The sequence below is a fragment of the Oncorhynchus clarkii genome, chromosome 11, assembly GCF_045791955.1.
Source record: "Oncorhynchus clarkii lewisi isolate Uvic-CL-2024 chromosome 11, UVic_Ocla_1.0, whole genome shotgun sequence".
NCBI lineage: Eukaryota > Metazoa > Chordata > Actinopteri > Salmoniformes > Salmonidae > Oncorhynchus > Oncorhynchus clarkii.
Window position 1 is genome coordinate 32,740,495 of NC_092157.1, and position 20,861 is coordinate 32,761,355.

General features: G+C 41.7%; 1 protein-coding gene across 1 annotated transcript in view; it reads left to right on the forward strand.

Annotated features, from left to right (window-relative positions):
• The window catches only part of LOC139420438 (receptor-type tyrosine-protein phosphatase N2-like), a 303,402-nt gene that overhangs the window by 258,315 nt on the left and 24,226 nt on the right, over positions 1–20,861 (forward strand). The window contains exons 12-15 of the mRNA XM_071170577.1: positions 5,915–6,130; positions 9,528–9,746; positions 14,258–14,405; positions 14,611–14,684. Coding sequence (XP_071026678.1) covers positions 5,915–6,130; positions 9,528–9,746; positions 14,258–14,405; positions 14,611–14,684 — 657 coding nt within the window. The remainder of the gene's footprint in view (positions 1–5,914; positions 6,131–9,527; positions 9,747–14,257; positions 14,406–14,610; positions 14,685–20,861) is intronic.

Below are 20,861 nucleotides of genomic sequence, written 5' to 3' on the forward strand. Positions count from 1 at the left end.
TGTTCACACTGACAACTCCAGCTGTCACACACAGGGACAATGGAGAAGAGGGGGTGTGCTCTGAATAGAAAAAATAAACTGGAGACCTCCCCAAAGACTCGTCATCTGCATTTGACAGGAACCCCACCTCACCGCCCCCTTCCCTTTCTCCCTCCTTTTCTCTCTCCTCTCTCCATAATCGTCCTCCTTTCCCTGTAGCTCTCCGCAGGGTAATTTGTCCGCTAAATAACTAATTAGGAGTTTTAGTGGGATTTTGTCAAACTGATTTCTTTCTATGTTTTTCTTCATAGATTAGCATTTACTTATATAGGCTATCAGCTCATATGTTTCGCTCAGATAGGTCTTCACTGAACTTGTTGTTCAGTCTATGTTATTACAAATTAGAATACTAGAATAGGTGTAAACCTTCTTATAGTGGTCCAAAGGTCACTCATGTTGGTCAGGGAGGTGGTCAACTATGGTTTGCCAGTGCTGTGATAAGATATTGTGTAAAACAATGAACGCGAAGAATTTAGATAGCCAGACAGTTTTAGAGGAATGATTCCATACATTTTTCAAATGAACTGCCAATATGCCAACATTTCATTTAAACAATGCAGTAAATCCACAGCCATACATACACTGGCTCAAATCAGTTGATGAAAAAGCTTAGACAAGTTGTAAATGCAACAAGGACTGATATTGTATCATATAATAGTACTCACAGCTTTCCAAGAAAACAAAATCTGAGACATGTAGACCTATGGTCTATTTACATATATTTTAGAGGCTTGAAAGAAAAATGGTATCAAACCCATATAAACTGTATTTATAATTATATGACAATATTTCAGGTTGACTATAATTCCATTACACAATTTCTGGTACATCACATGCCTTACCTGTATACGTAAAAGCAGGAAATGCATCAGTTATGCCTCTACTGTCATTCATTCCAATTAGACTGGTTTGGATTTTTCCCTGACTAAGATGGCTGCCATTTTCGTACCATTACCATTATGGAACTAGACTCTCTAGTAATTTAACTGGTAAAATGTTATACAGTCACTACTGATGGACACCCCATCCCCTCTTTCTGTAATGCATGCATTCATTCTGGCTATTAGCCTACTGTATTATTATAGGCTACTGTATTTAGGAGTGATAGGGGGAAAGGGTGGAGAGCGCGAGAAAACAGCAATTCACACAGAACACAGAGACCCCAAGTAGCTTAACAAATGAGTGGCTCACCCAATGTCCATTCATGTCCCCCCTCAGCCCACAAGCCTATTAGGCAAGCATCCCTCCTTGAGCATTCACTGTCGACAACATGTGGAGGCATCGCTATAGCAACCAGTGGCTATGACATGTGCAACAGACAGGGACTCCTAAGGGCTGAATAAAAGGAGTGTCTCAACCATATATGATCTCAAAAAACCCAACCCCTCTCCCCTTCTTTCCATTGGGCACAGAGGCGCTGAAAGGACCCACCATAGGCATCTGCAGATTATTGCGAGGCTCAGGCGTGCATATCACCTCGTTCGTTCTCCTCGTCGTTATTTTATTTTTATTCTTAATCTTCGTGCGCGAGCATTGGTAGCTGCAGTCTTTTGTTGACGAGGGAGGCGCACCGGACACTGGTAACTTTTGGGGAGGAGAGGTTTGAGTGGGAGGCTGGTTGTGCGCCGGCCACACTGGAGCTGCGGTAGTTGCACCTGCTCTCTGGAATACAACACATATTTCCTATGTATTGCAAACCATCTCATTTGCGGATCAACATGGATTTTGGTAATTATTTTCCAGCTTGTGTTACATTTTGGCTGGTGCTGCTACAACTAGTCTACTGCAGCGGGGAAAGACGTGCACGTTGCACACTTGTCTGGAAGGCATGTATAGGCTAGGCTATCAGTTTGATGTGGAATTAGATTATATATCTTTTTTTAAATTAATATTTTGACCGCTGCTTTTGTTTCTGTAATTGATTGCATTTCAATTGATTTGCAATGCTTGCGTGAGTTGCCTCATTTCGTCACTCTGTCGATGCTCCAGTTACCCAAAATATGCTATAGTGTCGGGAAAGAAATCTAACAACAACATAAATAGTTCAAATTTAGACGAGGATGATTAGTGCGGTAGTAGGCTAAAGTGTTTTAGGCCTATTTTAAGTTATAAACTAACAGGTGTTGAAAATATAGAAAATATATTTGCTTTACAGCAGCAGAGCGGGAAGTGTCCAATCGTCACATCTGTATAGGGAAGATACAAAGTTTTCATCCCTGAATACCAATGGCATTAATTGATGAACTAAGCACATTGAGTTTTTGAGAAGATCATTGTTTTCCATTTGCGAGTTGTTACCTTTAAGTTAATTTTGCATAAAAAGTTTGAGGATATTTCTTTACGACCTTTGCTATTTCTAAGCATTAATTCGGTTGGTTTATTGTCTACAGACCGAAATTGATTTGAGATATTAATATAGGCTTCTTTTTTTTAATTACAGTTGATTGGCAAAGCAATTATTTATAATAAAAAATGAAAAGCTGCATGGATTTACTTTGGAAAAGGTTCTTATTAACCGCATTAACACTTTTGTATAACTTTTAATTGACGAATTCTTGTGTATTGCCAAATGTGAAATTATTGTTTGATTTGACTTAATCAGACTGGAAAATGGCTGAAATTTATGGAATAAGTGATCACAGGCCTGTGACCTTTTATCTCAGTCATTTGAATAAGCCAGAGCTACCGAAATCCATCTGCCCTTTGTCTTCAACTAGGTCTACTAATCCGAGAGAGAGAGAGAGACCGAGAGAGAGAATAAGTGAGTGTAAAACTTCACTGAGCATCCTGTTCCGATGCAAGAACATTTCAAGTAGACTGTTTTCATTCAAGGTGATAAGCAAGTCAAGGTGAATTAAAAATAATAATAATTCTGATTCTGGCAGTATATAAGAATATATACTGCCCCTTCCTTAATTGCACACGTTAATTAATCTAAATATTAAGCTTTATTAACTAGGCAAGTCAGGCAAGAACACAGGCGCATTTACAATGACTGCCTACCCCTGCCAAACCCGCACGACGCTGGGCCAATTGTGTGCCGCCCTATGGGACTCCCAATCATGGCCGGATGCAGTCTGGATTCGAACCAGGCACTGCAGTGACCGTGCTTGTACTGAGACGCAATGCCTTAGACCGCTGCTCCACCCGGAAGCTCAATTACACCTGTCAATAATCATAGTGTGATTTTATAATGTTTATACACGTTAATATTTATAACACACATGGAAATTATGATCTGCAAACAAATCAATGTGATTTATTTGTTTATACTTTTTTAAATGGTTGTTTGGTTGTTTAAATGTTGTTGTTTTTCCTTCTTAGTTGACTACATCTGTTTACGTTTCTCCATTCACGCTAATTAACAAAAACTCCTCTCTGGTGTAAAATGGGAGTCCTCTCTCTCTTTCCCTCAAGAGAATATGCTCTTCGCTTGTTATCTTTATCCTCTTAGATACATCTGGAAAGGACATATTGAGGGGTGTGAAGATGATTTAAATCTGCATTTTTTTGCTAGCATCAATTAACAACTTCCTACAAAATATATTTTAGTCACTGCATGTTGTCATTATAGCGGTTTTATATCATTTGAAGTTATATACCAGAATAATATTTTGACTATAGCACAGTATAATATTGTTGTAATTATGGCATAACATATTTTTATACCATAAAAGCACAATCTGTGATTTTTCTCCCCAACATTTAGCAGAGCAAACATGAAATAAACACTTGACATGTCACAATATATTTTCATGTTAATTGAATTCAAACTGATGATTTACTGTCATGTAAACTAAGAACAATATTTTCATGGAGTCCCTTTTCATGTGGCTTGCTTAGAAGTGTTAAGCTGGTGGAGAGAGAAAAAGAGAGAGAGAGAGAGAGAGAGAGAGAAAGAGAGACAAGGGGTGCAAGGGCTGCTGGTAGTAGACTAAATCTACCTTCCTACAGTTTCATATGCACATACCAAGCCTCAACAATCCAGCTTACATGTATCCTTATCTATCATATTTAATAATTTCCCTCATATTCAATCTGTCAAAGGATAGCATTGATGTAATGGCTCAGAGGTAGCCAAAGCTTTGTTTCACTGTATGTTCTCTGCGGTTTATTAAAGGACTTGTTTTAGACCTCTCTATTGGTTTGAAATCCATTTGACTGTTGATTGAAGCTGTATTTCAGAGTTACGTCCATTGTAATCAACAGAAACACACACACACACACACAGCTAACCTTGTGGGGACACACAATTCAGTCCCATTCAAAATCCTGTTTTCCCTAACCCTAGCCCGTACACTTACCCTAACCTTAACCCAAAAACCTAACCTTAAACCTTACCCTAAACCTAACCAAAGCTCCTAACCCTAAAACTATCCCTAGCTCCTAACCGTAACCCTTAATCTAATTCTAACACTAAATCTAACCTTAACCTCCCTAGAAATAGCATTTGACCTCGTGGGGACTAACAAAATGTCCCCAGTTGGTCAAATTTTTGTTCTTTTACTATTCTTGTGCGGTCTTCTGGTCCCCACAAGAATAGTTAAATATGTCCATACACACACACACACACACTCATCAGACCTGCATGGTAATCCGTGTGAGCATATAAGCAAAGGCCTCAGCATCCATAAAGTCACCAAAGGTTAAGGTGTTCATGCGTTGTAATTATGAATGTATTTCTTTTCTGATACAAATGATAGATGCTGCTAAATGTGTACCTTACCCTTTTGCCCCCTAGGACTAAGTACCATGTTTCAGCGGTTGATGATTGTTTTGTGCTTTTGATTTGATTGAAGTTGAAAACCCCTCTTTAATTCTGATTGTTGGAAATTTGAGTGCATTGACTAGATCGAGGTAGACAGGATACTTGATGGAGTTGGGCCGCTCGTCCAAAGACTCTGCAGTGCATCTGGGTTCATATTCTATTAAAAAGTGCTAAAACCTTCCCAGGGGTCCATGCACTTACTGAGACCCAGCCAGGCAGCCATACAGGGACCGGTGAGACAATACCATGCCAATACCAAGCTATTCTCTTGGGCTTAGATCTGACCACCGGGGAGGTGGTTAACAACATCTCTGAAAGGCCCATTCTAGTGGGCTTCTGCTGGGTACACACAATCTAAGATCCCACTTTCAGGCGCTCCTAGCCATTAGATCAGGGGCCTGGGCCAGGGCCTCAATTCAGCCAAACTCAAGGCTGGAAGGCTATTAGGGAAATATTTTACTGTCCAAACCTCCTGTAGCTGCACAATGGCAGGTCTCCCCATGCCAGGACAAAATGGGCCTAAATGACTATAGAGCAGCCAGTTTGTGGGCTGGACAGGAGAGAGTAATAGAGCTTGAGGGAGTTTGAATGCATATTATAAAAACTACTATTATTGTAAAGTAATGAGTGGGGTGGGCAGGAAGTTAATCTAGGTGGGGATGAGTGGGCGTGGGTGGGATAGACAGGGAGGGAAATACTGTGTGAATTTGCTTCTGTATTTCTGTAAAACAAATGACAGAAATCCCAAGTCTTTTCTAATATGGAGGTTATGATTTTCCTTTTGCTGCCAGATCTATGTCCATTTCCTTGTTTGTACATTTTGTCACTGATGTAGGATCTTCATTTGATTCAATTTGCTACAGCAGGGAAATAATTCTGCAGCAACAGGAAACGTGAATTATTATGTGGATTATAATTCATGGACATTTTTGTTGGGGTTGATACATTGTTTGTATGGGAAAATCAAGTTTGACATTTCTAGGTGAAAATTACACATTCCAGAAGCCTTTTTAAACCTCAAAGCACTTTACGTTTAACATCTGTATGTGTGTGCGTGCAGATGTATAGGGCATTTAATCATCCCCTTTTCTCTCTCTCTCTTCCCAGAAGGGCAGCTTGAGACAGATCCCGGTGGTCAAGGAGAGTCATCTGGAGTCTGGTCAGTTCATGGTCTTGACCATCATCTCCATGGTTCTGATCATGGGGGCGCTGGCAGTGTCTGGCTGGCTCTTCTGCCTGCGCCACCGCTCCCACCTCCAACTGAAGGAGAAACTAGCCAGCCTGGGGACTGACACCAGCGCTGATGCAACCGCAACCTATCAGGTGAGAGGAGCCTCCTTTGCGTCAGCCTATCACAGTGCAGCCGCTGAGTGCTCTGCTGGTAGAGAATGCACTCTGGTCCCGGTCCCTGACGCTAGCCTTATTCTGATTGGTCTGCAGTGGCACGTAGTCGTTGTGTTTTGAATGACTTGATTTGAAGGGAATATCTGGTTGATTTTGTCACATTTGTAACAGTTGTTTGTAAAAATGTCTCTTTGTTCATGATAAGAGCTAGGTTGTGATTTAAGTGTGGTTATCAATAGAATGTAAAGTATGTAACGTTTTTGTAACCTAATGGCAAGATTACCCATCATTTGATTTTGTATTATGGAGAAATGTAATTTGTGATTTGGTTGTTATTTAAAATAGAAATAGATTAAACAATTGCTTTTTTACCATCCAAGTCAAAGGTTAGCCTTGTGAAACCAGACTGACCGCTGCACTCAGGCTGGTTTAACAAGGCTAGTCAAATGTATCCAGAGGTCTAAACTCCAGACAAAGCCTTGATATTCCATTGAAGGTTGTATTGGCTATGACCTGTGACTAGGGGAGAGAGAGCCTTTTCAGCAGAGGAACGGGTTCATTTTATGACCTATTCCTTCCTTTCCTCCAGGACCAGCGGCTGGCTGGCTGGCTGACTGACTGACTGACTGGGTGGGTGGGTGGCTGGCTTGTATTGATTTTGTCCTGGGCTCAGCTGTGCTCAGCATGGGCACTCAGTGCACATCCACCCATCACATTCACATGCTCAATATTTAATCAGCTTTCCACAGTGTCGCCTTTCCCGATTGTACACACTAAAGAGGGACAATCATTAAAGAAAGCAGAGAAAGGTTTTGTTCTGTAACCGTTCATTCAGGCCCCTGTTTCTTCAATGTTCTTTTATTTTGTTGGTTTAATGGACTTTTACAATATTTACAATATATATGTATTTATTTTTTACAATACAATAGGTGTCGTTGGAGCCTATCATGTTTACTAGCAGAACAGATGAATTGTTATATGAATGTAGCGTGTCAACTGTTAAGGCAGGTATTGCCAGTTAAGTGGTGTAGCAATCAATCTCAACTCTATACCGTCCTTTTTTTTGTTGTTATTTGCTTTAACATTGAACTTGAAGAAATGAGAATGTCTGGCATCCATGTGTGTATAACATATTTCATGGTTACAGATATAGCTCTAGGGTATAGCAAGTATAAGGGTTGCACAATTCCGGTAACTTTCCCCAAAATTACCAGGTTTTCCCAGAAATCCCTGTTGGAGGCTTCACTGATTTCCTGCTCATTCCCTCCTCCTTCCTATTCCAACCGGGATTTCAGGAAAAATTTGACATTTTGGCAAAGTTAACTAAATGATGCAACCCTAGCAAGGACAGTAGTACATTCTCAGAGTAATCTGACTATAGTTTTAGCTGGATTACAATTTGCTTTCCCTTGTTGAAAAGAAACAGGGCTTGAGTCCCAAATGGCACCCTATTCTCTATTTAGTGCACTTTTTTCCCCGCCAGAACCCTTGGGGCCTATGTAGGGAATAGAGTGCCATTTGAGACGCAACCCTTGACTCTGTAAAGGTGTAGATTAGAGATACTGGATTAATTATTAAGTGGACGTGGAAAGTTCCCTAAGGCCGTGGCCCGGGGCAGATTCTCATGGTTATGATGATTAAGGTTAGACGTAGGGAAAGCTGATCCTAGACCAGGGCTTAGGTGCTGATCCCCGGAGGGAAATATCTCAATGATAGATCATGAGATAGACTAGTAGCTATGTGTTGCTTTCAGAAGACACTGCCTTCTGCTCTTCTGGCTTGCTGTTATGGGCCCTGGTCAAAGAAGTGCACTTCATAGGGAATAGGTTGCCATTTGGGATCCAACCCTGGTTATTAATTGAGGTTGAAGATCAGTCTGTGGGTCTGACTGGCGCAGGCCACACACCAAACACGATGGGCCTCACAGATTACTGTGAATATAATGGAGAAATCTCCAGCTCCACATAAGACTGACACTATCGGGGGTAGGGGAGGAAGAAGGGGGAGAGAGGGGGTTCGGGTCCTGTAAGATTGCACCCTTCAAACAATGAGGTGTTTTTTTCTCTTCTTCTCTTTTCTCTCCTTTTTTATATGTGGGAAGATGAGTGGCTGGCTAGATAAAGCTCAGGCTCTGAATCCCTAATGGGGCATCTGTGAGCACAAGGCATGATGGGAGAAAAGCCAAGTCAATATGTAGAGAGGAGTAATCTTCATGGTGGGGTGGCGGCAGAGGGAGAGTCTTCTGAATCCAATATAATCCCACGTACAGATGTACGATCTTCATTTTGTCGCAGTGATATATGTTGTTTTACAGGGTCAGCCATAGAAGTGCAGCGCTCCTGGAGCAAATTGCCGTTAAGGGCTCTGCTCAAGGGCAGATCGGCCGATTTTTCACCGATGTAGGCAACCTTTCGGTTACTGGCCCAACCCTCCACCACTCTTAACCGCCAGGCTACCTGCCGCAAACGTACCTTACAAACCTCCGAAGCTGTTTTTTTTTTTAAACCTCAAATGCATTGCAGGGAAGTTCTCCTGCAACAGGGTGATCAAATGAAGATCCTACGTCTGTACAAGTTCAATCCAAATGCCAAAGTAAAGGCCTACTGCACATGTGAATACGTAGGTTGCTCATCCCTGTTGTAGTTTTGTTGTTACGAATAAGGGTGGATGCTCAATTCAAAGAAAATCCATTGGGCTTAAAGTATTGATTCCTTGTTCAATCCCTTTGAGTGATGGAAGCAGATATATTTCTTACCGAAAGATGAATATGGTTGTTAGATTTTGAACGTGGGCAGTCTTTTTGTTGCTCATGGGCAGTATCATTGATTTTGGTTGTTTTTGTTGCTCATCTTTTTATTAACTTTTGTCTTCATAATAACTTGTGCCTCCTTGTAAGAAAATACATAAGTAACTAATGCATTATTAAACCAGTGGCTCATTGAAATTGTTACCACATTTACACAAATGGAAATCAATACTTTAAAACAAATGAACACATCCCTTGCGAGCCAGCCACCCAATGTATTCTTACAGTTTATTATTATTTGCTCTTTCAAATGGTGGCAATACACTGGCTTGACCTTGGCAATTCAAGTTTTTTGAAGGTCACTTCATGAACCTTTAACTGTATTTCTACTTCCTGACATCATTTATATAAATAGGTTTGCTACAAACCGTGCTCCATAGGTCACAGTGATATCCCCGTCTGACACAATCTCAATCTCAAAACAATGTATGTTTGGCTTTTGTACTGGAGTAATATTGTATTGTAATATATTGTACCATTTAGAAGTCCTTTTTATTTGCAATGATAATGCACTAAGAATCAGCTAAGAGTCAACCAATGCCTGATCAGGTTCTCCTCTCTCCTTTCCAGGAGCTGTGTCGCCAGCGGATGGCTGTGCGGACATCGGAGCGTCCGGAGCGTGCGGAGTGCCCGGAGCCTCTGCGGCGCCTCTCGCGGCTGAACAGCTCGTCTTCTCAGTTCAGCGACGGGGGACCCATAGCCAGCCCCTCGGCCCGTAGCTCCACTTCCTCCTGGTGCGAAGAGCCTGTCCCTTCCAACATGGACATCTCCACCGGCCACATGATACTGGTACAACAACATACGCGCCGCTACAGTACCCTATAGTCTGCCTGTCTTTCCGGTCCTTCTGTCTGTCCTGTCTGTCTGAGTGTATGTATATATGTACAGTATGTCTGTCTGATGCGAGGAGCCTGATGTTTGGAGTCAGTATGAAGTATAGTGTGTGTAATTTATAGGATGTCTCCCCTCTGCCCTCAGCTTCCAGCTTTGATTCTGTTTGTCTGTCTGGCTCTGTCTCTCTAACCCTTTCTCTCACTATGCTCGCTACATCTCTGCGGTTATCTCATTTTTATTTCCAGCTCTGTCTTTCCTTCCACCTCTATCTCTGTTCCAATTTTTTTTCTTTTTCTCTCGCTTTATCCCGCCCTGCCATCTCTGCCATTCTTTCTCTTGCTCTTGTTTTCTCGCTCTCACTGTCACCCTCTTTATCCCTCCTCCTTGCCCCTCTCCTCTCTCTCTCCCTCTCTCTCTCCCTCCTGCTCTTTCTCTATTAAAGCCAAAGTGATACGGAAATTGCTTTGTGTGATGAGAGCTGCTCTAAAGTGAAATATCATTACCCAGCTGATTGTCAGTTGAATGTTTTAGAATTATTATTATTCTTTTTCCTTGTGGGGCCCCTCAGTTGCACACACAATGGATTGTTTGAATTTTGCACAACTTCTGTCTTATTCACTGCAGACAAGCTTGATAAAAGAGATGGAAAGATGCCTGGCAGTGTTCATTCATGGGGTAGAATTCATCGTCACAGTGCATGTCAGGCTTTTCCTATAAGGAAGGGAAATGAGTTTGAATAACGCGTTGGATTTGTCAGAATGAATGGGCTTTATTGCAAATGTCAAGGCTGGTTGAGACACCTCTTTTGAAAACATTTGAATGGAACATATTTGACCTTTACATTACAATTACATTACATTAAGTTCTACACCATGTACAGGTCTTTTACATTTGCCTTGCTAAGAATCAACCAGATTCACTGCAGATTCTTCAGAAAAGCTGAGTATAATGCACATAAAAACCGCACAGACCTTGACTCTGTTTTGACTCCCGAGTGATCGATTAACCACATGTGAGATTGCCTTGGTATCGCTGATCTCAGACCAGATTTTCTTTTTTTCATCTACCCTGTCCTGTCCTCTGTGGATCTCATGCAGCGTGGACTGTGGGAGTGATGAGTACCTTGCTCTCATGCTGGGGGCTATCTTATAGCTCACACCTACATCTAACACACTGGATGGAGTAGGAGGCTCTTTCTAGCCCAATCTACACTTATCCATGCTTCACCTGGATTTTTCCCCCAATGGGACTCTATGCCCTATATACTGTAGTACACTACTTTTGCCCTGAGCCCTGTGGGCCCTGTTCAAATTTGTGCACTAAATAAGGAATAGAGGGCCATTTGGGATGTCGACCTGTTAATATTGTATCTGTAGTTCTGGCTCAGATCCATGAACCACATGCTGTTAAGTTACTCCAGGAGATACAGTCACACTTTAGTACAGGTGTTCAGCACTGTAGAGTGAAATGTATATAATAACTTCCTAGGTTCAAAATCAGAGTTGGTGGGAGGGTGGGATTAGTTTGTATGATTGCCTAGACTTTATTCTCTCCTATTTTGGTAGACCTTCTAGTGCTGAGGCATGTTGAAACATGCAGTCTGTGTGTTTCGGTCACCCATATTTATGCACCATAAATTAGAATGGGTAAGGATTTTTCAGTGCACAATATGTATCAAATTTCAAACCTATTCAAAGACAAACAGCCTTTTTAGGAGCAGTAACACCAGCTATGTTATTCTACTGACAGGCTTTCAGCACCATGGATAACTCCATACAGTAATGCTTCTATTCTTTGTTTTTGGTACTGTTTTTATGATGTCCAGTAGATATGGTTGCGATGTTGATATAATTGCCGTTGTTACTGTATATGTACCCTCTGTAAATGCTTATTTGTTGCCTTTAGAAAATCGATAGCAAGCCCCAGGCAAGATTTCATTATTTTGATGGCTTACTTCCATGTCTTAAAAAAATCTAATTGAAAATGAATAATTTGTTAGAGTAAGGCAGGTAATTTATTAAGGACAAGTGAGTTGTTCGCTTTTGATTCTATCCCTGATTGATTGGACTGATTGCAATGCCCTTTCTCTCCAGGCTGGAGAGAAAAGCTACTATGCTTTTCAGACACTTTCTACTTTTCCCATGGCATTCCCTGTGACTTCTCAGTATTTCATATTCATCATCAAATAGGTGTCTTCATATAGCCATGTCGGCTGACTGTACCCATTATTACAGTAACATTATAGTGGCACAACAGTAGCAACGTTGTGTCACTTGTTTTGTCTGTATTTTCTCTGTATCTAATGTAGCAGCTCTTTATGACCAATGAGGGCTATTGTTAGGGGGATTACTCAGTGTTTCCTTGACATCCATCCTCTCAGAACCTCTGATTGACAGCCCAGTTACTAATCCCTTATTTACTCAGCCCTGTTACTCTTGTTATGTTCCAAATGGCACCCTATAGCCCATAGGGCTCTGGTCAAAAGTCGTGTACTATGTAGAGAATAGGATGCCATTTGGGACACACACTCTCTGCCTCTAGAAGATGAGGTGATCCGCTGCTTCATCCATCCACAATCAGGCTGCTACATCACTACATACAAATCCCAGCTCCCACAAAAACAACACAATTATTACAATTTGTGATGAATAGTAGGTGTATAAGCCATTGACTGGCGGCAATTCTGTAGCCCTTCTGAAAGTATTTATAAAATATTTACTCATATAGGGTGTATAGGTCTGTGAAGGGAAGGTGGATGGGGTGTCATGCTGTGGAGCTACATTGTATGGGCCCTGGTCAAAAGTAGTGCACTATATAGGGAATAAGGTGCTAATTGAGACACACTTGTTCCACTCTGTCAAGAGAACTGCATGGAAATGGCTCTGTCAAGTTTTCATGACACCCTGTCATTCAACCGTCACTTCTGAAAAGACTGCATTGTTTGTTTGTTGCGTCGGCGACACAGCAGCCAACATGCAGATTGGTGCTCACTGCTGACAAAGAACAGTCAACAGAATGATATGATAGAGATGGTGACAATTACTTTTTTTTGTGCACATTTGGTAATTTTCACTCAAAAGGAAAGCAAAGAATTCTTATTTAAAGTAGTTGATGTGTAGTCAATGACAGCCGAACCCTCTGAGTTGCTAGTGACTAGAGTACATCTACTGTTATTACTGCAATGAGGCATAATAATTGGACCTACATGTGCCCTCTAATACACTGCTTGTCATTTGGTGCATTATCTACTATGACTGGGGCTGCATCCAAAATGACACACTATCCCTGACACAGTGCATGACTTTTGACCAGAGTCCTATGTGCCCCGGTCAAAAGTAGAGCACCATATAGGGAATAGGGTGTAATTTGGTACCCAGCCTGTAACTTTAGAAACAAAAAACTGCTGTGAAATACGATCTACTGTTTTTTGACAAAGATATGACTGGAAGTTAATATTTTCTGCTGATGGTGAATGGCGGAAGAGTGGATTTTAGAGTGGCTAATGTCCCGTACTGTGCATGTCCCTGAATATATTTACATGTCAGTTGTATCCATGTTAAGATTGAATTGACAGCCTTAACTGTACTATAGATAAACACGGTGCATCACCTCTCTCTCCCGACTCACCTCCACTGTCTTTTTAATGTTTGATAAAAGCATAGCACTACTGGGTATAGCTTTCATTGTATTACCCGGCTGATCCCCCACATCAGTTTATGAGTCTGTAATCTCCTACCTTACACAATGACGGCCTAAACCGTTTAACCCTGCGGGGAGCGGGGAGCGTTGAAACAAGCGTCAGGCGAACACTGTTCCTCTGAAAAAGAGTCTTCTCCAGAGCCGCCCCAGCCTCTGAGCTCCATAAGACCTGGTTTGTTAGAGGGGCAACGTTGGCTTTTTTTTCACCCCCCCTCCTTTTCTTTTCTCCTTGTCTCTCTGGCGAATTAAATTGTGCTGTTCTCCAAGCGACAGCTTAAACGCAGACAATCTTATCAGGAGCTGTGCAAGCGGTTTGAAAGACGATGATTGAAGCATACTGAGGTATTTCCAATGTAGAGAAACCTTTCAGGAGTCTTTAATTGCGAGGTGCGGTTTTTGGTGGCCCCTCCCCCCAACACCTCCATAACTTACCCCCCCCCCCCCCCCCCCCTAAATCTTTCTCTCTGTCTGTTGGTCTGCCTGTTGACATGGGAATAGTATTCTGCTCCAGTGTGTAGATAGGAAGGCCTTAGAGATCCACTGAAATAGAGCACGTCTACAGCATAGGCATGAATTGCCTTTCATTTGATCTATTCTAGACAGTGAATGACAATCAAAAATATTCTGGGGGTACCCTCCCCATCCTTCCCCTCTTAATGCTGCTATATGTAATTACTTTTCCATTTCAAAATCATTATCTTTTGTTTGATTATTTAGTTATTGATTATTTAGTTGTTTTAAAATGGCCACCTTTTCTCTCTCCTTAGTCGTACATGGAGGACCACTTGAAGAACAAGAACCGCCTGGAGAGGGAGTGGGAGGCGATGTGTGGTTACCTGGCTGAGCCCGGTGACTGTGACGTGGGCCAGGGCCAACACAACACCAAGAGGAACCGCTCTGACGCCGTGGTTGTCTGTAAGTGTTGTTACACACCTCTGACCGTGTGCAGTCTGACCACATCTCTCAGGAGCCGATTACTAGGTTATTCCAGTGTTATTTTTGGCCATGTGAACTGACACTGAAATACAGTATTTTCGATTCCATGTCATTTATCAACAATGAAATGTTTCAATCGAGGAAAAGCAAAAAATGTGTGGTGTATTATGTATTTCTACGACAGATGATCATTCCAGAATCACCTTGAAGGCTGAGAATAACCATGGCAACTCGGATTACATCAATGCTAGCCCAATTGTGAGTATCATTCCGCGTCCCATACTCCTTCACTTTATGTTTCTTTTACGCTTTGTGGTTGCAACTCTACACAAAGACCTGTTGAGGTTGGATTTTATATTGAAATTAAATGTGTTTTTGTGACATTGTCATTAATTTTCCCCATTGAACCTTTTGCCTTTGTTCCTCACATTTTGCACCTCAATGGATTCGCAGTGTCTTGTGAATGAATAGTTTGTCACCTTCCCTGTTTTGAAATGGCTGCTCTCTTGAGATAGCAGCTCTGCTTTGACGTATTCATCCCAAAAGAATGGTGGTTTATTATTATTTGGACTCTGTAATGTTTCCCCTGAACAAATCCAAAATGGCCCAAATATCGGGAAAGTTTAGGGTTATATTTCTGTCTTTTTCACATTTCACAATAAAGGCTATTTCTGATTTCCCCTGCAGCTTCTAGAGAAGGATTCCATTAAAAAAGAACAGTAAACTATGCATTTCAAATACAGTAGGAAATCTCTTGGAGAGAGATGGGGATGGGTTCCTCCACATTTGGGCTAAAAGCCTATTACTGTATAGCACAGAACAAAACTAACTGGAAGTTTGCAAACATCTATTTATTGTATATTCTTCATTTTAATGCATACATAATGCATTACGTAATAATGATACCATGTTTTTTATGATAACAATCTATTTTTATTTTTGCTTCTGAAGCCGTAGTATTTTGAGTGATTATCAGACAGAAATTCACTTTCGACTATGTCAAGTCATTCTACTTATCTGTGTTGTTGTTGAGCTGAATCTGCTCTCTCTCCTCCCTAATTCTCTCTCTGTTTAATATGAAAAATGTCCCTTAAAATATCTATGATCTATTTCTCCATTTGCATCTCTCCAATATTAGAAGGTTAAACTAAATTATCTCTTCCCTCTATTGTGTTGTCGTTCAAAGAGGAAAACATGCTACATGGCGCCGACAGATATGGTCGCCTCGCTTCGCATTCTTAGGAAACTATGCAGTATACAGCCAGGAAGAACTATTGGATATAAGAGTAACGTCAACTTGCCAACATTACGACCAGGAATACGACTTTCTCGAAGCGGATCCTCTGTTTGGCCCACCACCCAGGACAATGGATCGGATCCCAGTAGGCGACCCAAAACAACAGCGCCGCAGAAGGGGCAGACAGAGCGGTCCTCTGGTCAGGCTCCGTAGACGGGCACATTGCTCACTGCTCCCGAGTATACTACTCGCCAATGTCCAGTCTCTTGACAACTAGGTAGACGAAATTCGAGCAAGGGTTGCCTTCCAGAGAGAAATCAGAGATTGTAACATTCTCTGTTTCACGGAAACATGGCTCACTCGGGATACGTTATCAGAGTCGGTACAGCCACCCGGTTTCTTCACGCATCGCGCCAAACAGAAACAAACATCTCTCTGGTAAGAAGAAGGGCGGGGGTGTATTCCTTATTTATTTATTTATTTATTTTACCTTTATTTAACCAGGTAGGCAAGTTGAGAACAAGTTCTCATTTACAATTGCGACCTGGCCAAGATAAAGCAAAGCAGTTCGACAGATACAACGACACAGAGTTACACATGGAGTAAAACAAACATACAGTCAATAATACAGTATAAACAAGTCTATATACAATGTGAGCAAATGAGGTGAGAAGGGAGGTAAAGGCAAAAAAGGCCATGGTGGCAAGGTAAATACAATATAGCAAGTAAAACAATGGAATGGTAGTTTTGCAATGGAAGAATGTGCAAAGTAGAAATAAAAATAATGGGGTGCAAAGGAGCAAAATAAATAAATAAATTAAATACAGTTGGGAAAGAGGTAGTTGTTTGGGCTAAATTATAGGTGGGCTATGTACAGGTGCAGTAATCTGTGAGCTGCTCTGACAGTTGGTGCTTAAAGCTACCTTATGATTAACAAGTTGTGGTGTGATCATAACAACATACAGGAACTCAAGTCCTTTTGTTCACATGACCTAGAATTCCTTACAATGAAATGCCAACCGCATCATCTACCAAGAGAATTCTCTTAGATTATCATCATAACTCTATGTAAACTGGAAACCACATATCCTGAGGCTGCATTTATTGTAGGTGGGGATCTTAACTAGGGGTCCCGCTAGCGGGACAACTTCCAGTGAAACTGCAGGGTGCGCAATTCAAATAAATAATCATAAATGTTATGGATTTTAAACATTTATGTACATATAAGTGTCATATATCGGCTGAAAGGTTACATTCTTGTTAATCTATCTGCACTGTCCTATTTACAGTAGCTATTACAGCGAAAACATGCCATGCGATTGTTTGAGGACGGCGCCCCACACAAATATTTTTCCACCAGCACAGGTTTCATACATTCACATATAACGCTAAATTATTCACTTACTTTTTGAAAATCTTCCTCTGATTTGTCATCCAAAGATTCCTAGCAATAACATGTAGTGTCATTTTGTTAGATACAATTCTTCTTTATATCCCAAAAAGTCAGTTTAGTTGGTGCCATCAATTTGAGTAATCCACTCGTTCAACTTGCAGAGAAAGGAATCTGAAAATCTACCCCTAAACTTTGTTTCAACAAGTCAAAATACGTTTCTATTTACTCCTCAGATACTCTAAAATGTAATCAAACTATAATATTTATTTCGGAAAGAAGTATGTTCAATAGGAAACCAATTTTAGCAGGTGTGTAATGTCTTCATGGCGCGTGCAAACACGAATTTCCAAGACTGTGTCCCTCTACTATAACTAATGTATATTATTTGTTTTTGAAGTTACAAGCCAGAAACCTTGAACATAGACTGCTGACACCCTTTGGAAGCCATAGAAATTGCATTCAAGGAGCTAATTTTCAATATGACCTTTCTCTTGCCTTTGTAAGAGTATGGTCTCTCTTTGGATTTTCTCCTACAATATCTATTGTGTTATATTCTCCTACATTATTTTAACATTTCTACAAACTTCAAAGTGTTTTTTTTCCAATGGTACCAATTATATGCATATCCTGGCTTCAGGGCCTGAGCTACAGGTAGTTTACTTTGGGCATGTCATTCAGACAGGAAGTGGAGAAAAAAGGGGCCTAGCCCTAAGAATCTGAAAACAAGGCTCCCTAAATTTTATGAGCATATCAAATGCGCTACCTGGGCTGGCAGCATTCTGGATCAATGTTACTCTAACTTCCGCGACGCATGCAAAGCCCTCGCTCACCCTCCTTTCGGCAAATCTGACCACGACTCCATTTTGTTGCTCCCAGCCTATAGACAGAAACTTAAACAGGAAACACCCATGCTCACGTCTGTTCAACGCTGGTCCGACCAATCTGATTCCACACTTCAAGATTGCTTCGATCACGTGGACTTGGATATGTTCCGGATAGCCTCAGACAACAACATTGATGTATATGCTGATTCGGTGGGCGAGTTTATTAGCAAGTGCATCGGTGATGTTGTACCCATGCTGACTATTAAATCCTTCCCAACCAGAAACCGTGGATTGATGGCAGCATTCGCACAAAACTCAAAGCGCGAACCACTGCTTTTAATCATGGCAAGGCGACCGGAAACATGACCGAATACACACAGTGTAGCTATTCCCTCCGCAAGGCAATCAAACAAGCTATGCATCAGTATAGAGACAAAGTAGTCACAATTCAACGGCTCAGACACGAGTCTACACGGGTCTACAGTCATTCACGGATTACAAAAAGAAAACCAGCCCCATCGCGGACACCGACGTCTTGCTCCCAGACAAACTAAACAATTTCTTTGCTCGCTTTGAGGACAATACAATGGCACTGACATGGCCCGCTACCAAAACCTGCGGGCTCTACTTCACCGCAGCCAACGTGAGTAAAACATTTAAACGTGTTAACCCTCGCAGGGCTGCCGGCCCAGATGGCATCCCTAGCCACGTCCTCAGAGCATGCACAGACCAGCTGGCTGGTGTGTTTACGGACATATTCAATCAATCCCTATCCCAGTCTGCTGTTCCACATGCTTCAAGAGGGCCACCATTTTCCTGTTCTCAAGAAAGCTAAAGTAACTGAGATAAATGACTATTGCCCCTTAGCGCTCACTTCCGTCATCATGAAGTGCTTTGAGAGTCTAGTCAAGGATCATATCACTTCCACCCTACCTGACACCCTAGACCCACTCCAATTTGCTTACCGCCCCAGTAGGTCCACAGACGACACAATTGCAATCACACTGCACACTGCCCTAACCCATGTGGACAAGAGGAATACCTATGTAAGAATGCTGTTCCTCGATTACAGCTCAGCATTTAACACCATAGTACCCTCCAAACTCGTCATTAAGCTCGAAACCCTGGGTCTCGACCCCGCCCTGTGCAACTGGGTCCTGGACCTTCGGCCCCAAGGTGGTAAAGGGTAGGAAACAACATCTCCACCCCACTGATCCTCAACACAGGGGCCCCACAAGTGTGCGTTCTCAGCCCTCTCCTGTACTCCCTGTTCACCCATGACTGCGTGGCCATGCATGCCTCCAACTCAATCATCAATTTTGCAGACGACACTACAGTGGTAGGCTTGATTACCAACAATGATGAGACGGTATACAGGGAGGAGGTGAAGGCACTCAGAGTTTGGTGTCAGGAAAATAACCTCATACTCAATGTCAGCAAAACAAAGTAGATGATCATGGACTTCAGGAAACAGCAGAGGGAGCTCCTCCCTATCCACATCGATGGAACAGTAGTGGAGAAGGTGGAAAGTTTTAAGTTCCTTGGCGTACACGTCACAGACGAACTGAAATGGTCCACCCACACAGACAGCGTGATGAAGAAGGTGCAACAGTGCCTCTTCAACCTCAGGAGGCTGAAAGAATTTGGCTTGTCACCGAAAACACTCACAAACGTTTACACAAACACAATCGAGAGCATCCTGTTGGGCTGTATCTCCGCCTGGTACGGCAACTGCTCCCCCCACAACCGTAGGCTCTCCAGAGGGTAGTGAGGTCTGCACAATGCATCACCGGGGGCAAACTACCTGCCCTCCAGGACACCTACAACACTCGATGTCACAGGAAGGCCAAAAAGATCATCAAGGACAACAACCACCCGAGCCACTGACTGTTCACCCCGCTATCATCCAGAAGGCGAGGTCAGTACAGGTACAAAACTGGGACCGAGAGACTGAAAAACAGCTTCTATATCAAGGCCATCAGACTGTTAAACAGCCATCACTAACATTGAGTGGCTGCTGCCAACATACTGAGTCAATTCTAGCCACTTTAATAATTAAAAATTAAATGTAATAAATGTATCACTAGTCACTTTAAACAATGTCACTTTTTATAATGTTTACATACCCTTCATTGCTCATCTCATATGTATGTACTGTACTCTATACCACCTACTGCATCTTGCCTATGCCGTACTTATCCATATATTTATATACACATATTCTTATTCATTCCTTTACACTTGTGTGTAAAAGGTTGTTTTTGTGAAATTGTTAGATTACTTGTTAGATATTACTGCACTGTCGGAACTAAAAGCACAACCATTTTGCTACACTCGCATTAACATCTGCTAACCATGTGTATGTGACCAATAAAATTTGATTTGATTTGATTTTGATTTGACAATGAAATGACAATTGGAGTTGTTTCTCCACTCTTCCATGTTGCTATTAGTAGTTGGAGTGGGTTATGCTGTGCTTGCCCTTAGTAAAAATAATACATGTGTGAAATTTGTATTTTCACATGTCAATTGGCTGTTTTCACATGTTGAGTTAAAATTTCACATAACCATATTTTCACGTGTATTAAATTGACAGTTCACATGTTAACACCACTTTTTCACATGAGGAGAATTACATGTTTTCACCTTATATGTGAATTGCAAGTTCATATTTTAAAAACATGAACTTTTTAGCTAGTCAATACACTGCTAGTCCGAAGAAAGTTCTTGCTTCCGTTGTCTCTTGATGAACAAAGTGTGTTGTGCTAGCCAAGTTAGCTAAAGCCTTGTGACGAGAGCTAACCAAGTCTCGATAGCTAGCCTTGTGACGAATTCTACCCTCAGCAAAACTTTCCTTCAGTCAGTACTCAACACTATCGACAGGAGCTGAGGTCCTATTTTCTGCAGCATTAACCTCACAGTTCGCCTGAGAACAGTTAAGCAGGAAGACAGGAATCTAGTCTTGCTGAGGAGAGCTTTTC